This window comes from Excalfactoria chinensis, chromosome 1 (assembly GCF_039878825.1).
Source record: "Excalfactoria chinensis isolate bCotChi1 chromosome 1, bCotChi1.hap2, whole genome shotgun sequence".
In the NCBI taxonomy this organism is placed as follows: Eukaryota; Metazoa; Chordata; class Aves; order Galliformes; family Phasianidae; genus Excalfactoria; species Excalfactoria chinensis.
Genome location: NC_092825.1, coordinates 51,970,246 through 51,994,325, shown reverse-complemented (window position 1 = coordinate 51,994,325; position 24,080 = coordinate 51,970,246). Strand labels below are relative to the sequence as shown.

Below are 24,080 nucleotides of genomic sequence, written 5' to 3'. Positions count from 1 at the left end.
TCTAAGTACTATGTTTCTTTGTTGAGAGCGTAATGTGCAGTACTTAATAACTTAAAAGAGAAACGCACTTCACACTCTTCTACTTCACCCAATACTGATTAATCTTACTTTTAAACTGAAAACACATCTTTGGGGGATATATGAGAAATAGGCAGAGTGAAAAGTAGTCAGGAAATGCAATTTCATAATTATAAGAATGATTTTGTCATTAGGCTTGATTATTGTTCCCTATTGTTAACTTGAGAAAACAACAAAAAAAGAAACTAGAGAGAAAAATTATTCCAAAGACAACACTTTCTTGAACACCACAGTCAATCAGTCCTGATTTGCCGACTGATTCATTTTCTTCTTCCTTTATAGAGTTATGAATGTGGTTTAGTTGTTTTTGCTGTTGCTGTTTGTTTGCTTTTTGTGGTTAAAGATGTTGCTTTCAGGCTGCTAACCATGTATCTGCCTGTACATAGATGAAAAGTTTTAATTTCCATTCTGTAATTCCAGAAAGGATTTGCTGGGACAGCCTGTGAAAATTGTGCTGAAGAACATTTATTTGGCCCTCAGTGCACATCAGGTGAGTTTGAGCTCTCTCAATTGAAATGGGGATAAGCAGGTGAGCGTAAGCTGTATTCAGACTCTAAAATCACAGTGAAAAGTGCGGAGAGCCCAAAGTTTCCGATCAAGAGATGCTCTCTGCTTCAGGAAACACAACAGGGAAAGAAAATGGGCAGCTACTAAATCCTTCATTAAGAAGGGGGCTGGATTCAACTCAGAGCTGTTCAGACAGTGCTGTCAGTGTAACACTACAACAATACCCTAATATTGTCCTTAATATTTTTGTTTTGGCCAATCATAAAAAAATAAATTAGGAGTTAGAATAATTTTTGTGCTCCTGCAATAGGGCCTTCCTGTTACTTCCTACTGTTACTACTGCCTTACAGTTTTCATCCTAATTTGTATTTATTTGATTGAAATACGGGATGTTGTTTTGGCACTTAAAATACTAGGTAGGAATATATGAAATGAATAATTTACAGTGGCTTTGGAGTTTTTGTATGACTTTTAAATACATTTACCAACTGAAACTTCCGTATCAAGGCAGGAAACACCCATGTGGCACTGAAATTAATGGTTCTTGATGGACCTTCCTCTCCAAAAATTAATTACCTTGTCACTGGATCCAATTCTGCTTTCGATCCCCACTATATTCTATACCACACAGCTCCATAATTCTTTCAAAATGTGAAAAAGCATGAGTGTATTGATTTTATAGTGCTTTTTTTTGGTTGGTTGACTGTTTCACTAGTTGGCCATATTTCTTTTTGAAGTAGTAGGACACTGAGTGAAGGATCAGAGCTATTTGGACTATTTAGTATGAAAATAGATTGTCAGCTAATACATAGTGTTCTCCTATTTTGCCCGTGTCTTTTATTTTTATTTACCTTTCTCCTTTACCTGCTGAGCATTAGCCATACTCAGAACATTATCTGAAGGTAAAAAAGATTACTAAGGTCCCTTTTCCACATGGAAAACACACTTAACTCTAAAATTTTCATAAGATTTGCATTAATTATACCTAAAGAGTCATGAATAGACTCAGTTCAGATCTGTGTTGGCTCTTCTACATTAATCCTATACCTCAACTGACTCAAAGACACTTTTGTCCACTGGATGCCAGTGTTGATACACAGAAATGCAACTCAGACAACGTTTTCATAAAAATAGAGTACTTGAATGAATTCAATATTGGAAATGTAATTATTTTCTGAGCAGCTACTGGAGGATTCAATGGCGTATTAATTTAGGGATCGTTTTACACTTCAGCTTTCAGATATTTGAGCTCATCCAAGTTTTATAAGTATTTATAAATAATGTACATTTGTGATGAACTGGTTTTCCACAACACCTTAGATGTTGCTAATTATTACAGCAGGAATAGTAAGGTGAGTAAAGTATTACTAATTAAGTACGGTAGGTGATTTGCAAGAGCCCAGACTGTGTTTGTAGAGGAGGGGGGCAAAGTGTATCACTTAAAGTCACCAATACACCTTTGTACTTCTTGGTCTTTTTTGGTATAACCGTACAGGGCTTGTTTTAAAATCATTGTAATGGTAATTGAAACAGTTATAAGGCTTTTAAGAATACATGAGGTTTCAAAAACAGCTTGTAAAAGGGCCTCACAGTTGACTGGACTCTGAATACAGAGTCATGTTGTGCATATTATCACAAGGTTTGTGATCAGAAATAACAAAGTAAAGGAACAAATGGGACCAAACTAAGTGCTTCAGACCTAGTCTCACACAGTGACCAATTATCCTTTTAAGTAGATTAATACTCTTTTGGGAAAAAAAAAAAAAAAAAAAAAAAAAAAAGACACATAACTCATTTTCATTTGTTTGAAAGGCAGGCAAGCAGAATTAAAGCAAAGATTAAGTACTTACTACCCACTTGATAACAGTAATAAAAATGAATTATGTTACGTGTTATATTCAATTTGGCCTCAAGATTGTAAGTTTAATTTTTCAAGACTTACTGTCTTAGCAATGGGTCATTTTGGTGTTTCAGGCCCTCAAGCTATTATCAGACTGCAAAAATCAGAATCTGTTACTTGCTGATGTATGCAGCTGTAAGTACTTATTTTCTCATTAATAGAAAACTATAAATTGAAGAACTCAAGTCAAAGCTTGCTTTTGAAAATTGCACTTACTAATACTTAACAGTTGTTGACCAGGGCACTATTTGCTACCGTTAACCACTAAATATATCTTTCCAAGTACAGCCTGAGTCAGTAAATCCAATCCATCTCTCCATCTAGTTTGCAACTGTGTTCATGGAGTATGCAACAGTGGAATTAGAGGAGATGGAAGATGCACTTGCTTGTCTGGATACCAAGGTCTCAGCTGTGATCAGCGTAAGTAGCCTGTTTTCTATATCAGATATATTCAACTGCTGTAATACATTTAGAATTGGTAAGGACAGGCAACCAAACATACAATAAAACTCAAATCCTGCATGTGAGCTGCCATAACCATTATCACCCCTTCAATCACCATAAATTATTATGACAACAGCAATGGGATTGATGGCCTGCAGATCAGGAGAATTTTCAGCTAGTAAACTGGAGGATAGAGTGTCTCCTGGCACAATATGCAGACACAGCTTAATCTGTCTCCCTTTGTCCCTCAGCAATAGCTGAATGCAAGGCCTTGCAGTGCCCTGCAAACTCAAGATGCACTACCTCAGGCGAGGATGGCAGAAGACTGCAATGCACGTGTCTACCCAACTACCATGGAGATGGTACACAATGTGAACGTGAGTAATTTTCATCTACACTAAGTTTTTTGGAAACAACATCAACATTATTATTTTAGTTCACATACTGAGTACACTTTTGAAACAAATCTCACCATCATCATGACTTAACTGTTCTTCAGTGCATTTCCCAAAGAAATATGAGATACACAAACCAGATTCCTTCTGGATCGTAGTGAACACTAAAGTAGACTTCAGAGGCACATCAATCCAAAAATCAGACAAAAGCCACTAATACATAGTGCTTTGAAATGCGCATTGTGGATACTAGGTCATCAGTGTTTACAAATCCACTCCTATCACATCACTTGCTGAAGTGATAGGACTTCAGTTTACTTTCATAAGAGTCAACAACATCAAGCAGGGGTCTATGCTAACTGACTATCTGTCATGTATTGGCTCAGTTTTATCATTAAGTATAAAATCCATAGAAAAGTTACAGCTTAGCTTTCCTGTTTTCCATGAAACAAAGATAATGGCATCTCAGATAGAATAAAAAATCTGCCATAAAGTTTTTTCATAGGTTCCTCAACTTGCTGCTGAATACTCAAATTAACCATATTGCAAGAACCCAGATTTTATTTCTTCTGCTTACAGTATATCTTGCAGCATTACTTCCTTCTTCTAGACAAGTTTCAGTGAAGAATAAAAGGCTGTACCTGAAGCTGGAAACACTGATTAGTAAATGTTCGCTAAAACCAGAAGTCCATCTTACTCTATCCAGGAATATTTACAGCATGTAATTCAATCGTCTTAGTCTTGAACGTGTACCACCCTCTCTGAGCCCTCTTGAATACCACCTAAGAGGAGGACTTAAGAAAGTGATTCCTCAAGGAATGCAAAGTCCTACTGACAGGCAGCATAGACAAGCAACCAGCAGGGAAGGGTGCTAGTATCCCTACCTCCCAAGTTTTGTAGTGATACAGCCCATGACAATATTGTTCTTCTGCCCAGATACCTTCAGCTACTGGGATTGTCTGTGGCTTAAGTCAGTGTCACACATTTGATTAGCTGATAAACAGAGGACAAGCAGCTCTAGGAGAACAATGTAACATAGGACAGCAGTAGCTGCTTTAGACTCAGCTTGGAAGTGGCATTTTTTCTGGACAGTTTGAGGGTATGAATGTCCACGTATGTGATTTTACACTGGAACAGAAGAGAAGGCTTGACAGAATGAAGTTGAGCATTGCCAATTCTCCCAGTCCCAGCTGAGGGGAATGAAGGGGAGGACAAAAGGAAAAGACAGTGAATATCACCACCTTTTTGTTCACTCAGGAGCCTACCTCCTTCCAGTTTCAGTGTGTGCTGAACTGGACACAGATGTATGTGAAGAAGCATTGCTGAATTATGAACAAGAAGAAATAATGCTATTGCCTTTACAAAACTGGCTGCTGGAAATAAATAGAGAGCTCCTAGTCCAGTCCTGAATGTACAGCAGTGTGGAAGACACAAGTAAAGAACTTGCTGTCCAGTTTTCCATGTAGCTGAATGGTTGACATTATATTGTTTAATTACCAGAAAGAAAACAGTGAAGGCCTATCATATTGAGAAATAGTTTTCAACTGATCTATCATGCACTTAAAGCTTTAACTGACCTTGTATCACCTATCTGGCCTCCTTTGGTTAAAAACCACCAGAGAACAGGGAAATAGATGTGATATTTTAATGAGCACATTACGTGATTATATCTGTTTATAACTCAGTTTGCCATGTTAAGTGATCATTTCTGTACAAAGCAACAACAGATGGTTGCTATGTTAGTATAAACACATTCCTCTCTTCTGTCTTCACGCTGCCACAATACTTTGGACTAGGATGTTATGAGAAGTTGTCATGAGAAGTTTAGTCTACCCGGGCTTTGTTTGGCATGGGGATGTTCCAGTAAATCTTTGTATTCAATTTTTAGAATGTGGGCCTTAATTCTCTTACCTTTTTGTTTTTTCCCTCAAGCTATCAATCCATGCTTTGCAAAAGTCTGTGATCCTAATGCCAACTGCACTTACCTTGGACCAAATCGTCACAAATGCACCTGTCGAGAAGGTTATAGAGGGGATGGTCAAGTCTGCTTACCTATAGACCCTTGCCAAGCGCTATATGGGAATTGCCCTGCACAGTCTACCATTTGTATATATGACGGCCCAGGAAAGGTTAGTGTTAAACTGGTGCCCCAGATGTAGGTGGCCAGGAGGTATCCCCTTTCCCTCTCCCTCTATATATAGAAGTGTGTGTCACCCTCTGAAAGTGGGGATGAAAATAGCGGTCTTTTTTGTAGAACGTTTTGGCTCAAATTTGTCTCCCATAAGTGGAGGCACTGAAATGAATCTTCTCACAGATAAATTTTCTGTGACTGCAAGGGGCTTGTAGGATCAGAAGGGTCCTTACATAGGTACCATAGATAAATATACCTAAAGTTAGTGTAACATGAGTCTTTGAGGACTACTGATGAAAGGCACCACTGTATAGGCTGCACATTATACGTACTGTCATGAACTGGCTCAGGCTTCTGTATTGTACTTCTGCCACTGAAAAAACAAGACTTCAGAAGGCCATGCTTGTTTTTCCTGGACACCCTATAGAGCAGAAAGGTCAGATAACTGACTAGTTATCCAGGGATGTCCTGATGCTCATGGTCAACCAAGTTTCTTCACCCAAGAGTTTCTCAATTTATTACATGTGGCCAGCATGCACAGGCTGGCGTGTACTGCTGGTATGTCATATCAGTTAATAACATGCTTTAGCACTTCATTTTGAGAGAGGGCTGTGGGAACAGAGAAGAAAAACCTAACCTATCTATCTACATCGACTTGAAATGTTCTCTGTCACAGAAGTGAGCCTAAAGGCTTTACCTAAAGGAAATGTATCTGGGAGTCACTAATTTTCTGGAGTGGATAAAGCCTTGCAGGAAGCTGTATAAATATGGATAAGCTTTATACTTGCATCTGAACTCACCAGGTCATTAACTAAGGCTTTGAAATTTCCCGGTCTTTAAATCCTAGGAGCAGAAAGTACGCTGAGATCTTTATTTTCTGCACGTCTAATTTCTCTCTACCCTCTCCCATCCCTTTGATGCAGTCCCACTGTGAGTGTAAGGAGCATTATTCAAACTTTGTTCCTGGGAAAGGATGCAGCATGATAGACATCTGTGAAACAAACAACACATGCCACACAAAAGCTAAATGCTCAATGGTTGCTCCAGGACAGATTACGTGAGTATTTATTCTTATTAAAATTCTCACCCAGCTTCTCCTTCCTCCCTATCATCAGCAGACTTAAAACATCCAGTGGATGAGCATTTTCCAAAGTTATTATTAATAGTTTTGTTATCAAGGACTAAGGACAACATTTAGTGGAGTTAGGATCAACAAAATAGCACTTCAGCCCAATAAATAATGTCTACTACATTTTGGTTTTATTAGTTCTCATGTCTACTCCATTTTTAAAAAAAGGATCAAGACCTGTTTTCTGTTCCTCAGGACAAGCAGCATGGTCTGGCTTACAGCTGAAGGCTCTTCCTTTTCAAAATCACAGTAACAGCCTCTTGGCAGAGGTCCCTGGCACACGCTACCCCTTCAGCTGTGCCTGGGCATTGCCTGGGAAAGTGTTGTGTGGGCCAGAACCATGCCAGGCAGCATGCTAAAAAATAATCAGCATTAATTTGCACAGGACAGTGCCGGAGCCCTGGCTGTTTTTAGTGTACTAACCAGGGCATCTGTCCCTCATGCTGTGAAAGCAACACTCGCCTCAGCAGAATCCTCAAACCAAGTGAAAAATTGCACAACTTACAGCAGAATCTCTAATCTTTTACGTAAATTTATTTTGCAGATATTATGAGGAAAGTCTGTTTCAACACAAAACTTAACAGTGCTGTATCAGTCCAAGAGCTCCAGAAGTGCTAGCATTTGGGAGCTGAGAATTAGAATGTAAAAGACAAGACAGGCCATTAGCCATAGGCTGACTAACAAATCATTTTATAGGTTTACAGACAAAAAGTGTTTGCATGAAAGAGTACATTTATTGCCAGTTCATGCCTCATCACCCAGCTTATTCTTACAGTGAAAAATTAAAATCGCTATTGTGTAAGCTATTGTGCATTTCCAACAAGTTTCATTTCTGGAACACGCTGTGCTACTCGAAATGCACTTTGTTGCTGCAGCACACCAGCAGCTCCAGGTGTAAAACTTCAAAGATTGAAGTGTATTTATATCTGAAATCAAGACCAAAATGCAAATTTTCTTGAGTTAAAAATTTTAAACAGAATTCTGCAGCACATAAATCAGTACATTTCTTGCCTAGTTTATCACCACTTCACTGCTGCCACTGAGTTTTTAACAGCTAGATTGGAAGAAGTATTAATTTGTATCCCACTCCCGTCTGTTGGGCAAAAAGTGAAACAGCCCTGAATAGTTTCCAGTCAAGGTTAAACCATGTATGAGAGAGAAACTTTGCAAAGAAAATAATTCATTGGTAATGTGGTCACAGTAAACTGTCTCTGATACACGACAGCATTTTTGTTGCAGCCCCAGACTTTAAATGCATTTAGGGTTTGGGGCTAGGAATGGGCCTTGTTTCTATTTCCTTTTTTGTGGGTTTTTTTGTTGTTGGGTTGGTTTTTTTTTATTGTTTGCTCGTTTGTTTGTTTTTTAATTTCTCCTAAAGCACAGAGCTGTAACAAAGTTCACAAACCTCTTTTTCTTCCTTTCCACTTAGTTTTTTTTATTCATTAAAGACTCAGTCGCACTGCTAGCTTCCCACCTATAATTACTTCTGCTTTCTCCGGAATCAAATGACCTGTACAGGAATAAATCTCACACACAAAGATGTAGAAAAGACAAACACCTATGGTTTGTGAATATAACAGAGCAACCCAATGGAAAATCAAGGCTGTCTACTTCTGTTCTCAAATAGATCTTTTCTGAGTGAGTGCTGACATTTTCTACAGCACTGCTTCAGCAAGCAATTACATACAGCCTTGCCCAGAAGCTATGAATCTTTGGCTGGTGCAGAATTACACAGCTTGTGAAACCGTAACATCTCTGGTTTCCATGCAGAAATGGCTTTCCCTCAGCCAGCTTCCATTATTTTCTATTCTAATTCCACCCTTATTTTACCTCTGACTGTTTTCATTGTAGAAATTAGTAGGTTCATAAAGTGAAATCTTATATAGAAAGATGGGTTTCCCTTCTTCAGAAGGGTTCCAGTTCTGCTTCCTGTCCTGGTTAGACTGGGGAATTGTCACATCAGCTCTTTTCCTATACTGTCCATGCGCTGTATCATGAGAACATCAAACAGGTTACAGTACACAGTGCATTCAATGCAAAAGAATGCTTCATATGAAGCATCATTTGCAAACCAGATTCTGCAGACAAACAAGATAAAACTCATCTAGTCAGTCACCTATATTTACAGTGTTTTTAGACTACTATTCTTACAAAGGACCAGAAGGAACCACAGCTTGAACCTCTTGGCCAAAATGCCATCTACACTTCCTCTGAATCAAAATGCAACCCTACCAGACTGCAGGGACTGTGGAGATTTTAGAATGAGATTGCTATCATCAAGAATATAACTGTGGTAAAGATCACTTCTGTCCAGACGTACAATACCTAGATAGCAAACAGGACCTGGAATCAGGTTGATATTACTGTGGGGTGTAATTGGCAAACTGAATATGTAGCAGTCAGCACATGGAAACTATTAGGTCATTATTTATATAAAGAAGTTCTTCCTGTTGCGTAGGTTAATGTTCCTTCTTTAATTATGACTTCATGAAAAAAACGTCTAGAAAGGTGAATCATTATTGACAGGGCTTGTATGAATACTGAACACACTGGAGACATGATTAGGAAAGGCACTATTAAAAGCCAGTGTTTGGCAGCATGTACCATAGTTGTTCAGCTTCCTAAATATAGTTAGAATATCTTTCTGTGCGTGCTGCATGTTGACAAGTGCCTGCTCTAAATTTAGCACTGAAGATGGGTAGATCACAGAGCTGACACCTCCAGCCAGTCCCATAGGCTCAGCAGTTCTGAAGAGTGCAACAGAAACTGCTGAGATTGGCATAAAACTGTAGGTGTTGTGACAGATACAAGATCAATGTACAAGCAAGTCTGAGTTGCTTGTTGAAAATCAAAAGCATTTGTACACATCATCACTTAAGAGCATGCACATTTCAACCATATTGACAATCAGCATCTTCTTCCCCATCTCTCTTGTGACACAGAGACTTTCATGTTCTTAAAGTCCAATTTTCACTAGACACTTTTCCTCCACTCATGAGATGAAAAACATCAGGCTGGCATTTGGGGTTGTTCTTCCATTAATTCCCTCTAGACTTTGCCTTGGATGAAACACATTTCCTTAAACACAGACCACGTCCAGGCAGCAAGGCTGCTTAGCCCATCTCAAGGCAATGCTGATCACTCTTACGGGTGCCACCACTGATGCTGCCCCAGAAGTCTGTTGTATAACACTGACACCTTCCAGAGACTGAAGTCCCCAAGGGACACCAGAGTTTCTGAGGTGGTGTGATCTTGCCAGTGCAAAGATAGCATCAGCACAAAGTATACATCTGAAAAAGCATGAGATTTCATGCTGCTTCAGCAGCCTACACATAACCTTCCCTTGTCCATGGGCAGGTGGGCTGAAACTGCTGGGCTGTCATAAGTGGCATGTCCAGAATCCCCAAAAGATCCTCTACATAGCCAAGGGTGCCATACAGAAAAGCTCCCACTTATAGTATCCCTGCAAGGTGGACACCACAAACATACTGCTACTTCCTGGTCCACTGACAAAGGTCCATCCTAACTGGCAAGTGGCCACGATGTTTCCATGCACATCTGCAAGCATAACACACTGAGATCACCAGCCAAAATTGTTTTAATCAGGAGGGGTTTAAGGGTAGCTTTGTTGCAAAGGGATACTGTTTCACATTCATTACCATGCCTAGCTGAGGCTTATTAAAATCCATAGAAGAGGCTACAAGAACAAGGGGAGTTTACAGCTGGCAAGTGATGAAATAACAAATTAATACAGTTATCCAAGAAATGACAAGATACATACAGCATCCTAACACCAAATGGTACTTTACCTTTGCTGAAGCAAACATGTGAAACTAAAGCAGTGGTTCCTGAGTATGCCCTTCATAGAGTAAACATGCCTAGCATGCTTATCTAGAGCCCCACTGACTTTGCAGTGCATCAACACACAGCTGAAATGGCAATCCCTTCCCAGGTGTACGTGCCAGAGGGGCTATGTGGGGAATGGGCTCGTGTGCTATGGAAACATCATGGAGCGCCTCCAAGACCTGAACACAGAAGCAGGAGGACGGTGGCAAGGCAAGCTAACATCTGCCCTAGCACTCATGGGTAAGTGACCACACACAGCAGTCATCTCCCGTTGTGTGATTTTGCTTGTATTGAGAAGCCGTGATCCATGATCCCTCAAAATCAGTGTTTCAGACTCAGTGCATTTATATTTTCGAGCATAAATTTGACTTGTTCCATTATCCTTGCCTTAGGATAGTATTTTAGTAACATACTATGGCATGGGAGAAGTTGATTCTGCAGCCACTCATTGACACTATTAGGTATATAGCTTTTGGTACTAACCCATGTTATCACATACTATCTAATAATGAATTCACATTCATCATGCTGTATGACCCAAAGCCACCGAGGCCGTTATCATGCATGTCATCTAATTGTACAGATCACTGTAACATATCAGATAAAGACGGTGATATTCAAGAGATGGGGGGAAAAATATCTTGTTAGATTGTAAATGTACAATCAAGGTCCAAATGCAGATCCAAGTACTTTCTGCAGCTGAATTTATTATTTAGGACAAATACCATCCTATAATCAGATGAGCTGCAAATCCCCAGTATGTATGTGGTTTGGAAATATACCAGGAGAGTACACGGAGGAGAAAGACCAGAAAGCAGTAAACAGGAAGGATGATGGCAGTGGAAAAAAAAACTGCTGATAGCAAGACAAACATTTTGGAAATCATGCCAGACTGCTGTGCATTTGTGCACAGAGCTATTCTTGGGAAATGAAAAGCAAATTATTTGTGAATTCTCAAATAGAAGGGTAAAAAAATATTGAGAAAAAAAAAAAAAAAAAGGCTTCTTTTATTTGGCTATCCGAGTCATTCACCTCGCCAAAGATTTTTGTATCTGTTTGTAATTGTGTCACGATATAACAAATCCTTGTGTAGAGAACATAACTGTATTCACTGTCTTCCGCTGCAGTGTCAAAAGTTTGAGACCTGAGCAAATACTGCTGGAATAAAGATGGATCTTTGAACTAGAGTAAAAATTCTGCAAAGCTGGCCAAGGGCAAAACCTGGTAATTGCCTTCATATTCAGCACTTGAAAGCAGAAATCCACTGCCTCAGCACAGAGTACTAGGTTGTGTTTTTTTCTGTACTTCACCACTTGTGTCAGAAAAGTGCCTGGCATTCTGGATGTCACCATTTTTCAACAACAGCAATACAAATTCTATGTTCTTTGGTTAAATTTTGAACATGAATATGCCTCATGATTTACAAACCAGCAGCTAAAGACACATTAAGCACACAGGTTATTTTGCAGTACATTCTTTCTGCATCAAGGTCTTTCAAAACACAAGAATATAGAGCAGAACAGTCCACGTTGTGTTGTAAGACAGTAATAACTTCAAGATGTGTTCTCTTATTACACCATACCCATAATGTCTATGAAGACTTTGTTTGCTTCTAATTTTAATCCTCTGGAAAAAATATCCCATTATTAGAAATATGTAATGGCTTCAGCTACAAACTCAGTAGTCTCATCAGACTGTCTTGGAAATGGAAATATCATTTGGGTAGCAAATAAACTCTAATTAACTCACAGTGCATCAGCTTTTATTACCAGCTATGTGTTTGCTGTTGTTTGCAACCCCAGGAGGTTGTCAGCAGCAGATCCCTCACATCATGAAGCCTGAAGTGATATGAGACAGGAAGCTGTTTCCCTGCTAAGGCACAGCTCTAAAGATGTGCTATTCTCATGGCCATCACCCTGGTTTGCATGCTGTGAGTTCCAGGGTACCAAAAACATTCTGAACACTTTGCTTCATCTTGTGTCACACACACAGTATCATCTGGATTTCACATGACAACTACTTCTCATCTTTCATCAACTCAGATTTTAGAATCTTAAATTAACATTTAATAATCACAGGTACTATTCTTGCTTATTCTATCCTTGCATACCCCATATTCATTTATCTTTTTTTCTTCTTTCCTCATCAGAAAATGTCTATGAGTGGCCACTGAGCAGCCTGGGACCCTTTACCGTTTTTATACCAACAAACAGAGGACTCAAAGGTACCAATGTAAGTAAAAAACAGTGAGGGTTTTGAAGGAGAGTGATTTAGCTCCTTCAGAAATTTAACTTATTTGATTCAATAGATTCCGAAGAAGTTTTTGCTCTAGTCCACTTCTGGTTCACCATTCAAGTTTAGAGTCCAGAGACTGTCTTTTTCCTACTTGAAGGAAAAGCAGAATAGTTTAGTCTAAGTAGAACGCAGACATGTTTTGAGTATGAAAAAAGTGGCCTGATTTTCAAAACGCTTAACATCCACTGCCTTCCACCAAAGGGCAGGACAACAAAATGTCTCAGAGACTTTTTTTGGAAGAAGACTGTACTGAAATTAACCTTTGTTTTTCTGTCTTTCTAGATAAAGGAACTTCTGAATAACAATCTGAAAGCACAGTATTTTGTGAAACTCCATATAATTGCTGGTCAGTTAAATACCACTAGCTTGAATAATACTGATGTAATATATACTTTGACTGGCAAGTCAGGAGAGATATCAAGGGGAGAAAAGGTAGGTGAACTTCCAGACTAATCAGCAAGGATACTAGCTCATGTTTTTAATTCAACAAGGCATAGAAAAGAAAAATCATAGAATCAGTAGGTTTGGAATGACTAATAAGACCATCTAGTCCAACCATTGATCCATGCCCACAACCTCTCAAATCCCACTGTTTATGCTAGAAACCTGCATGTACTGCTCACACAGAGCAAGTACCAACTGCATTGCAGAGCCTACCTTCCTCTGAGTATCAGCCCAGACATCCCTTGAATTATGCAGGAAAGAGTAGCGTTCAACACAAATAAAATTCACGTGGCAGTTTATCATGAAAAATATGGAGTAAAGTTCATCGCAACCCACTTTATTCAACATCAGCAAAAACTGGGGCAGCCTGATGCCACAGTTTATCTCTGCAGCTGCCATAACAAATTTTATGCTCTAGAACTATTGCTCTTAGCCCACTGTCTTTTAATAGCTTGAGTCTCTGTGAAGACTGAAATCAAGTATTTTTCACATTCTTCTAGTAAACCAGTGACACCAAAGAAAAGAGATCTATTTTATTTCTTTAATGGGTATACATTCCATTTGTAACAGGAAAATATCATTGCTGTTTGAGGCCCATCAGCTTCCTGCAGGTTTCAGTACAATGCACCATCAGCAACATTTTGTTGCTTTAAACATACATATAATATCAGGAAATGGATTGTAGTCCCCTAAGATTACAGGGTTTGACCACTACAACCACATTCTAAATCATTTCCTGACAGACTTTTATTAGTAGCAGCCATCACAGAGCCCTTTCAGGTATACTGCTCCCAGCTTGTTCCCTTGTCCTTGCTTCTCTCATGAACTTTGTTATTTTGAAACAAAATAAAGTGGTCCCAATCCAAAGTCAGAGTTTTTTTTTCCGTTTCCTTGATAGGTGTTGGAACTAATGTTTAGCTTTCTCAGATTTAGATCACCCAGGTGTTGATAATGGAAAAGGATATTAGATATTATTCAACATGCATACTCCCATTGCATAATAAAAACTTACTACCCACTTCCTGGCTTCTTTCAGGATAATCAACTAAGAATTAGAATCCAGGGTGGAAGAAGGAAAGGAAAACTTTTGCAAGGCAATATTATTGCTTCCAATGGCATTTTGCATATTGTTGACAAAGCCATGGACAAGATGGAGCCAACATTTGAAAGCAACAAAGAGGTAAGGAAGAAGCCCTATCTGTGTGATGTTGGACTTTCTTTTACAATAGTTTCTCCTTCTTTTAACACAAAGAAAAATGACTGACAATAGCTATTGAATCTCTGTTATGCCAGCACACATCAAATCAGAGAGACAATGTCCAAGGTGAAAAGTAGCAATGTCATTTCTACATCAAGCAGCCCTGCCAAGGTGGATCATGGACATGGTTGTACTCAGTGCATCTGAGTTGTTTGTTCACACTCCAAGCATTCAGCTGAACAGAATAACTAAACTAAACAAACTAAGATGATGAGCATTTGCACAAATTCCTGGCAAAACTTGTAGTCAAAGCAGCAACACGCCAAGAGCTAAAATTCAAAAACCTATCATTTTGAATGCTTTGGGTTTTTTGGCGCTCTGTGTAGTCTTCAGTTCTCAGACAGTACAAATGTTTTCTCTGTGTCCTTTTCAATTGGAAATACAGAAATAATGCCGTGTCAAACACACACACCTGGTTTATATGTTCTGTGACCAGACTATTTTCAGAACAGTAACAGGCACTAACTCTAAGCCAGCAGAACAATGAGAACAAGAAGACACTGTCATTTCAGCTGCTTACAGACACCACAATCACTTAAAAATTAAAGAAACCCAAATATATTCAGATTTGTAATAACTGAGACTTAAACTAATTCAGAAAATAACTTATAAAGATTGTCATTCATTGGAGGTTATCTATCCAAAATATATCCTATATTCATGCTATTTCAGGAAACCATAATGTCAGTGCTTCAAGACAATGGAAGATACAGCCAATTTGCATCTCTGATAGAGGTAAGGATCAAGATAAGCAGTTCCATACAGTTATTTTATAAAGACTTCCAAAACTAATATGCAAATTTCACTTTTATTTTTAAATCAAAACAGAAAACTGGCCTGGCAATTGATTTACAGCAGGAGAACAGACCTTATACACTCTTTGTTCCAAGTAATGATGCTCTGAGTAATATGAAAGCTGAGGATCTGGATTACCTGCTTTCTGCAGAGGTACAGTCTTTCTATAGCACAAAGTGTTCTCAGAAAATAGATGTGGAATGTATAGTAGATTCATAAATACATATTATTCCATCTCTAGTATTCATTTACACTAAGTTCCTATAACCAAGGGTTAAGCCATCTTGAAAAAAAGATCACAAAGACACCCAGAGAGGAATAGGATTTGGGATCAAATATGAAGTGATTCTGAGGCTTCACACCACGACCCTGACCCCGTGCTTTTGCCCTGACTGCCACTTGTCAAAGTCCCGAACCCACTCCTAGGAGGCGTCATCTCATTCGGGAATGACAGATGGGAGTGGATGCCACAAGAGCACTACAAACTGGGGATTAACACTTGTGAGGTCCTATGGGGTTCTGGGATCATGGGATCATCATGCTTCCAGGGTACCTCCTTGCCACTGCTGATGGACTCACAAGTCTTCAGGGGCTAAAAGGTGGGTGTACCTCTGGGTGTACCAGGGATTGTTTACAATACTTAGGTGATTGAGGAGCAAGGGCAAGGTACCAGTAGGGCACAAGCCAGAAGTTAAGCATTACCACTGATGCAGAAGTTTCCAGCTCCGGTGGTGATGCAGTTCTCAGTCCCATGCTATCACACAGACCAGGCTGGGTCTGCAGTACTCACACAGGGCTAAAAAGTCCTCTCTCTTGTTCTTACAGGGCTCACTGAAACTACTGGAGCTGGTCCGACACCACACTGTTTCCAATGCTGAGGTGAGTATGGATGCTTCTTAGCTAGGGAGCTCAAAAGAACTTTTGGCAGGGGTTTTCCAAGAATGACTTCATCACAGTGCAACCTACAGAAAGGCTTCTAATGAGAATGGTGGTGCCTCTGCCTTTTCTAAGGGCAGACATTTCCACAGATCTCTAAGGATGCAAGCAAAGAAATATTTAGAGAGAAGTGATAACTTTGCTTAAACTGTATTCTACAGAGGAGGGGATAAATTGCTATCCTTCTAATCATAGAATCACCGAGGTTGGAAAATACCTCCAAGATCATCTACCAGTCCAATCCACCATCAATATTTCCCTACTAAGTCATGCCCCTTAGTACCATATCTAAATGTTTATTGAACACCTCCAGAGGCTGACTCCGCCACCTCCCTGGGCAGTCCATTCCAGAGCCTGATCATTCTTTCAGAGAATAAATTTTTCTTAATATCCAACCTGAACCTCCCCTAGTGCAACTTGAGGCCACTCCCTCATGGGATCATAGGATGCTATTGATAACTGTATGGGAGAAGAGGCTGACCGCCACCTTGCTACCATCTCCTTTCAGGTCAGGATGGTCTCCCCTGATCCTCCTCTTCTCCAGACTAAACAATCCCAGCTCCCTCAGCTTCTCCCCATCAGACTTGTGCTCTAGACTCCTCACAGCTCCATTGCCCATCTCTGGACACTTCTCAGGGCCTCAGTGTCTTTCTTGTAGCAAAGGGCCCCAATCTAAACACAGTACTCAAGGTGCAGCCTCACCAGAGTTAAGGGTACAATCACCTCCTTGCTCCTGCTGGCTACACTATTTCTTATATGAGACAGGAAGCAATTTGCATTGTTGGCAACCTGGGCACACCTTCAGCTGAGAGTTGACCAACATCCCCAAATCTATTTCTTCTAGCCCCAAGCCTATAGCATTGCCTGGGATAGTTGTGGCCAAAGCAAAGGACCTGACACTTGGTCTTGTTGAACTTCATCCCACTGACCTCAGCCCAGCAAGCTGTTAAGATGCAGCAAGCAATTAGTTTTGTTGAAGTTTAAAGTAACAGCTCTAACTTCACTGTGCTAACAGGTGTGACAATGCAATGCTACCCATGGAACTAGAGAAAACTGATAGAGTCTTTTGCTCACCCCAGAAATAAAGGTAGTCTTTTTTGTGAAATCTATTTGAAATGAATGATGATGTTACATTTATTTCAATTCACTTATATTCATTTCAGCTAGAGATTGCCAGCCTCATCTCAATTGGGCACATCCGAAGCACGGCAAAGCAGTTCCTTTACTTTAACACAACCAGCACTGTAAGTCCAAGGCAACTTTCACTTGTGGACAGCTCTCTCTAAGCTAAGATGAGGTGAATTAAGTCAGCCCACCACTTCCAGTGACTGATAGAAATTAGTACTATAAAAGATGCATAAGATGATCCTTATGATCAGCCACAATCTAGGAATGGTCCTCATTTATGCTTTCTGTGGTTTGGGGTGGGGAAGGAGTGGAGAAGTCTGTTTCAAAGATTTTAGTTCAGAACCCAAGCCTATGTCTACCAAAACCAGGCTCCTGAAGCCACTAGTGGTCTTCCTATTCTGGCCAGGCATTTAGTCACCACTTCTACAGGATAACAATGCAGACTATAAGGAAAACATTATAAGCCTCTGCTGTCAAACATTATAAAGAAAATGGGCAACATGTTTATGCTTCTTCCACAAATAAGTTTAAGAAAATCTAGAAAGCACATTAAAAATGAGAAGCACTACTAGATTTTATTTTTTTTTTAAATAGAAAGATCCAAAATTGGGAGGTTATGAGGGTTTTACTACTATTAATAATAACGTATTGTTTCACAGGGACAGGTCTTGGTGAGTGGAGAAGAAATTGAAGAAACGGATATTGTTGCAAAAAATGGTCGCATTTTTACTCTTGCAGGAGTTCTTATCCCACCCACCATTGTTCCAATTCTGCCACATCGGTGTGATGAGACCAAAAGTCAAATTGCAATGGTAAGAAAAAACAACAAAAAACACAATAGTTGCAACTACTCTGTGCAACACACATCAAAAAAGGGGGAAAATCTATCAATTAAATACAGCCACCTGGTTAGGAGTGCAAAACAGATAATCTGCAAACAGGGCAGAACACTGTTCTGTATTTCAGTGGGTGGAATTTGGTATATCCTGTTCAGTTTGGCAACAGAGCTCAGGCCTTTACACCTGGTAACACTCAGGTGCTTTTTCTGGAAAGAAGCCTGCGCATGGCTCTGATCCTTCAGTTTGCAATAAGCGTGGCTCCTGTGGGCTATTGCTGGATGGAGTTCAAGCACATACCAGGGCCAGTAAACAGTTCCGGTACAATGATGAAGAACAATTGCCAGCTGAGCTCTTACAAAAGTCCAGAACCACTGGACTCTTGAGCTGAACAGCATCAAAATTTAATGAGGAAAACAAAGAGCTGGCAGCAAGGAGCTATTACCTCTGGCAGTGACTCCAAAGTGCCAGCTGCACAGTGAGTCCGTAAATGAGGCAGAGCACACCTAGGACACTGCTGTACTTGGAACTCCTTATCAGTAGCCTACTGTGAGGAAAATGATTTAAAGGAAAAATAGATAGTGTCTGGCACAAAAATGCTTCTTCAAAGTGAAGTTAGGTACTTTGTCAGCTTTGAAATCTCCATGCATAATTAAAATACAATTTAATGTTCAAGGCTTTGTAGCAGAGCACTGGTGCCAAAGAGAATACCAGAATGGAGAAATGGCCTTGCTGGTCTTAGCAGACATTTTGTATTTTCATTCTCAGTAAACAAGAACAATCTCAGCTAATAAATCCAGCTTGTGGTATCATTGACAAGGCAAGGCTTGTCAGAACTGGAGGTTACACACACCTACAACAACCACACTTACCTAATATGGAACTATTACACTAACACACACATATCCATGTAACTGTACTTGAATGCTGCTCATTACTACAAGGTTTGCAGGAAACAGATGAAGACTGAAACACTATAAAAAAATTAGAGTCATAAAATCATTAAGGTTGGAAAAGACCTTCTAAGGTTATCTAGTGCAACCACCAGCCCATCCTCACTGTGCCCACTAGCCATGTCCCTCAGTGTCACATTCTAGGTCACATCCTAGGTAGAGAAAGGGAGCAATAGGTGACACTGGGCGGTGCTGAGCAGCGGAGAGAGCAACACTATCAGACGAGACACTTTCCACAGTTATTAGGCAAATTTCTGAGCTCTAAAGGAGAAAAAAAGCACTTGCAGGGATTTTCAGAAGCCTAAGCAATATTAGAAGCCTAAGACAATTTCCATCATGACTACACATCTTATCACAGGATTTTAGTAATGCATTTGTGAAAATACCTTTGAACCACAAACCTTTAGAAAACAGTAGTGGCACCTGTGATGCACAGCTATGTGACACACAGACGCTTTCATACATCTGATCCTTTGTTCCCTAATGTGCTGTGTGACAGGAGAGATGACTGTATCCAAACCTGTATTTGATTCTGTCTCCACAAGCAGCAATGATGAGGGGGTGGGGGAGAGAATGCCATAATTCAGGTTTGTATTCACTTGTCCAATTATTCTGAAACACACAAAGTAACAGACTGGACACCTGCTCTAGGATTTATTCTAGTTTGGTTGAGACAAAACACATTAGCAGTCATGAGTCTCATGGCTTTGACAAATTCTATATCTATGCACTGAAAGGCTCATCCTTTCTGAGGTGATTGCACACTGAACTTGTCTGAGGACTCACCTTTAAAACTGCCACTGTGGTTTCTATCTCCTCAGTGCTGTAATTGCCAGTCTCTGTCACCACCATCTGGTGGCTGGCTTAGCCACTGAGGAAAGACAACTAAGAGTTGAAGACAAAAGCAGCTACATACTAATGGATCATAGCAGAGTCACAGACCTAGCAAATGGAAGCAGAGAATATATTTCCCTTCACCACCTATAAAGAAAACACATTGGCTATGTACAAGACTTAACTAACCTGTGCTCTTCCTAAGAAGAAATAAAAATTCTTATCTAAGTATAGACTGTACCAGACCCTCAGATAATCTTCATTAATGCATTACATGAGGTCAAACAAGGGACACAAGATAGGTTTTTCCATAGTTGCCTTTTCTTTAGGAAGCTGCCAGGTATTTAGAAGGGAGTGGAGGATGGAAAATTGAAGATGAAAAAGAGGAAGGAACAAATATCAGAGCCAATTTTACACTGCTTATCGCCCAGAACTCTGTGTCTTGGTAGTTGGTATAATGCCTTTCCAAATTATAATCCCTACTGTCTCCATCTAGGGTGTCTGTACAAGTTGTTTCTCACACGCATCATCTCCCTGTCCACCGGATTCAAAACCAGTCGTAAGTGATGTTTCCTGACAGATTCCCCTACGATACAATATGTATACATCCCCACGTGTTGTTTGTTGCTCTTTCAATACAGTGAGAAAAAGAACCAGATAGTATTATAGAAAACTGCATAGAAATATAAATGTAGGCAGTAGATTAGTTTATTTTTGGCAGCAATTAAAGAGTCATATAATTTTAGTATTACTTTATTTGCTGTAGCAAAATCCCTCACATTTCTTAGCAGTTATGATTCTCTTCTCGGATGAAGATCTAGTTAGGACAGGGTATGGCAGAAGAGAGAGGTGAAGAATTAGAATTACTGCGATTATGCTTTGGGAGTTCATAAATGAAAAATAGAGGAGGGATGCATTTAAATTAAATCACAGATCTGTTAAAAATTTCCTTTTGATTAAGCATCCCAGAAGTAATTATCTGCAGGAATTTTCCTCCCCGTGTTACAAAAATTCACTGGTAGTTAAGTCCTATCTGCCGTATTCAGTAATAATCACAGGTAAAATTAAGAAAAATCATGAGGCGTAATTCAATAAATTTTTAAAAACTGAGAATATGTGACACCACGACAAGGTGCTTTGTTACCTGGTTAAATTATGTTCCAGTATTAAGACTGCACCACGGCACTGTACATTGGTCATAAATACTAATGCTTCCACTCTGTGTGTTTTTCAGCCTTTCTCAAAGCGGACGTGCATTATTGAAGGCCCAACCTTTCCAAAAACTGGCTGTACTAGATACTGCAATATAATAGTAAAGGTACACAGTTACAACTCCTTAAGGTGAAATGTACACAGGAATCTTCCAAAGGGTTGTCTTGCGCATTGTGACCTATCCTCCAAGGTTGAGATGCACATGCAGATAGATGTCCATGCACTTTCTATATCAACCCTTCTACAGGTGGATGAGAGCAAAATAGCAGGCAATTTTTTGCTAGGATCCATTCCCCTACCTGCAATAACTCTTCTGTACAACACACACATACACCAGTACTTCCAACAAGTCCTTTCAGCTGCCATATGTTATTGACAACAACAAACTTGCCCAAACATTATTATGGCCCCTTTCAGCTACACACATGAAGAACAGCACGGTGTGGGATACCTGGACCCAGCTGTCCCCGCCACAAGACTTCACACAATATTCAGAAAGAATGAATGACAAACAATCCCAAAGCCACAGTCTACTTGCTCTGCTTGTAGTCCTCACAGAAGCCTTTGGCCTCTTGGGAGGCACTTAGACCTTTCCTGACTGCCAGAACTCTTAGTTAGGTCCTGGTGCAAGGGGCTGGTGCCTTCCCTGTACAAATCCCTGTAAATATTGGGTTACTCTGGATCCATCTGTCTAACTCATGTCTAAACATTCATTCAGATGGCAGGTGAACTATTTGCCTAATTTTGCAGGAACCAAGGTGTTGCAGAGGCTTCTTTGGCCCCAACTGTAGTCCATGCCCAGGAGGTTTCTCTAAACCCTGCTCAGGAAATGGACAGGTAAGCAGAGCTTCCTACCCCATCCTGCCCTCTCTCAGTTTTGGGTCCAAAAAGCCCAAGAATCATTTCTGTATTACAGGCTTATTGGGTTCCATAAGATCTGCACAGTCCAGTGATGGCTACGAATTGAGGGTTCAGAGGAGGGAAAATGAATCTGTCTCCTCTTAAGCACTTGAACTGCAGGTCTGCCTGCTCCCAGTATAGAGGAAAAGCTGGGGTTAAATGACTCCCTCTGATGCTTTTGCTTTGCACACTGCAGGGAAGTAATAGGTCACCATTCTTATTTTAAAACTGCAAAGGAAGGTGCAGTACAGCAGCGGAGTGACTATAAGCACAAGAAATACTTTTGCATTAGAAGATATTTTTCATTAAAGATGAGGCTCTTTCTAGTTGCTTCTCACAAATATGGCATTAACAGGTCTATAATGTCTTTTCAGAGGAGAGATAATGATTTATTTCCATTTATACATAGAAATCACCTTTCTTCCTTATTGCAGTGCATGGATGGATTGGATGGAAATGGGACCTGCATTTGTGCTGAGGCATTTCAAGGCTCTCTCTGCCAGTTCTGCTCAGACCCTGATAAATACGGACCTCAGTGTGACAAAAGTAAGTACAGCCACACTACAGACACACTTCCTATGCCCTAGAATTGTTTGAGTTGGAAGGAACGCTTAAAGGCCATCTAGTCCAAATCTCCTGCAATGAACAGGGTCACTCACAGCTAGATGGGGGTGATCAGAGTTCCTCCAGCCTGAACTTGGACATCTCCAGTGATGGGGTATCCACACCCTCTCTGGGCAATAGGTTCTGGTGGCTCACCATGCTTATTGTAAAAAACTTCTACCTTATATCCAGTCTAAATTTCCTCTCTTGTACTTTGAAACTATTTCCACTTATCCTAACTCAACAGACCCTGATAAGGGTTCAGTCCCCTTCTTTCTTACAGCCCCATTTAGATACTAAAAGGCCATTCTCAGCTCTCCCTGGAGCCTTCTCTTCTCCAGGCTGAACAGGCCCAGCTCTCTCAGCCTGTCCATAGGGGAGGTGTTCCATCCCTTGTATCATTCTTACAGCCTTCTGGATGTACTCCAGCAGTTCCATGTCTCTCCTGTACTGGGAGAGAATGGGATTTTTCCTTTGTGCTCTAGCATACAGTCCTTTATATTCTAGTATAATCTACTATACACTAAGGTAGCTGTTAACTGCTACATAAAGAACCTGAATGGCAGATGAGATGGATGTCTCTGAGGCAGGTTCATTTCTTGTTTCAAAGGAACAAATTTAAGCCTAGACTTAGAGAAAATCTTCTCACTGGCTTAACTGGGCTTTCTGTAAGGGTCATATCTCACTTGATACTAATTTATTGTTTCTTTTTTTTCCGTCTCCCTCACATGAGTAATTGAAACGAAAATCTTTTCTATTCATTGCTGCTCTGCTGTTGCCCACACTTAGAACAGAATCTGCCTTCAATGACAAATGTATGCAATCTAAGAACAACTAAATCTAAAAAGAGACTGTGCTTACATCTGCCTAATAACCATCCCCACTGAATAATTTCTGATCTATTGAATGGCTTATAGCTTTAGAAGTCATCTTCAGTACACTGAAAGATTTAATGTTGCTATGTCAAACCATACTGCATTTAATAGAATCACTGAAGTTGGAAAAGACCTCTAAGGTCACCTGGTCCAACTGCCAGCCCATCCCCACCATGCCCACTGACCATGTTCCTCAGTGCCACATCCACACAGTTCTGGAACACCTGCAGGGACGGTGACTGCACCACCTCCCTGAGCAGCCTGTGCCACTGCAGCACCGCTCTTACTGAGAAGAAATTGTTCCTAATATCCAACCTGAATCTCCCCTGGTGCAACTTATTTGAAAGTCTATAGAATAGGTGTCATGAAATATAAATATATTCCTCAACTTTATAATCCTTTTCTAGTTGTTTTGCTGTGAAACAGCATGCCTTTCATCAGTCATGGCTCATTAAGATTCAGAGGTACATGGTCAAAAAATGAAAGACAAATTCTGTAAGAAAAGCTGATATTGCCTAAGCTCCAACCCTGGCTAAGGGTTGGCTTCACTAATTGCTACTGGTACTTTTGGGGATTGCAGA

The 24,080-nt window shown here is 40.1% G+C and overlaps 1 protein-coding gene across 1 annotated transcript in view; it reads left to right on the top strand.

The window, feature by feature from the left end:
• Positions 1-24,080, top strand: part of STAB2 (stabilin 2) — a 71,254-nt gene that overhangs the window by 5,769 nt on the left and 41,405 nt on the right. The window contains exons 4-19 of the mRNA XM_072331611.1: positions 499-568; positions 2,810-2,905; positions 3,181-3,306; positions 5,257-5,453; positions 6,379-6,512; positions 10,537-10,670; positions 12,580-12,662; positions 13,008-13,157; positions 14,206-14,349; positions 15,100-15,162; positions 15,256-15,375; positions 16,048-16,101; positions 17,322-17,402; positions 17,946-18,098; positions 21,872-21,958; positions 22,456-22,567. Coding sequence (XP_072187712.1) covers positions 499-568; positions 2,810-2,905; positions 3,181-3,306; positions 5,257-5,453; positions 6,379-6,512; positions 10,537-10,670; positions 12,580-12,662; positions 13,008-13,157; positions 14,206-14,349; positions 15,100-15,162; positions 15,256-15,375; positions 16,048-16,101; positions 17,322-17,402; positions 17,946-18,098; positions 21,872-21,958; positions 22,456-22,567 — 1,804 coding nt within the window. The remainder of the gene's footprint in view (positions 1-498; positions 569-2,809; positions 2,906-3,180; positions 3,307-5,256; positions 5,454-6,378; positions 6,513-10,536; positions 10,671-12,579; positions 12,663-13,007; positions 13,158-14,205; positions 14,350-15,099; positions 15,163-15,255; positions 15,376-16,047; positions 16,102-17,321; positions 17,403-17,945; positions 18,099-21,871; positions 21,959-22,455; positions 22,568-24,080) is intronic.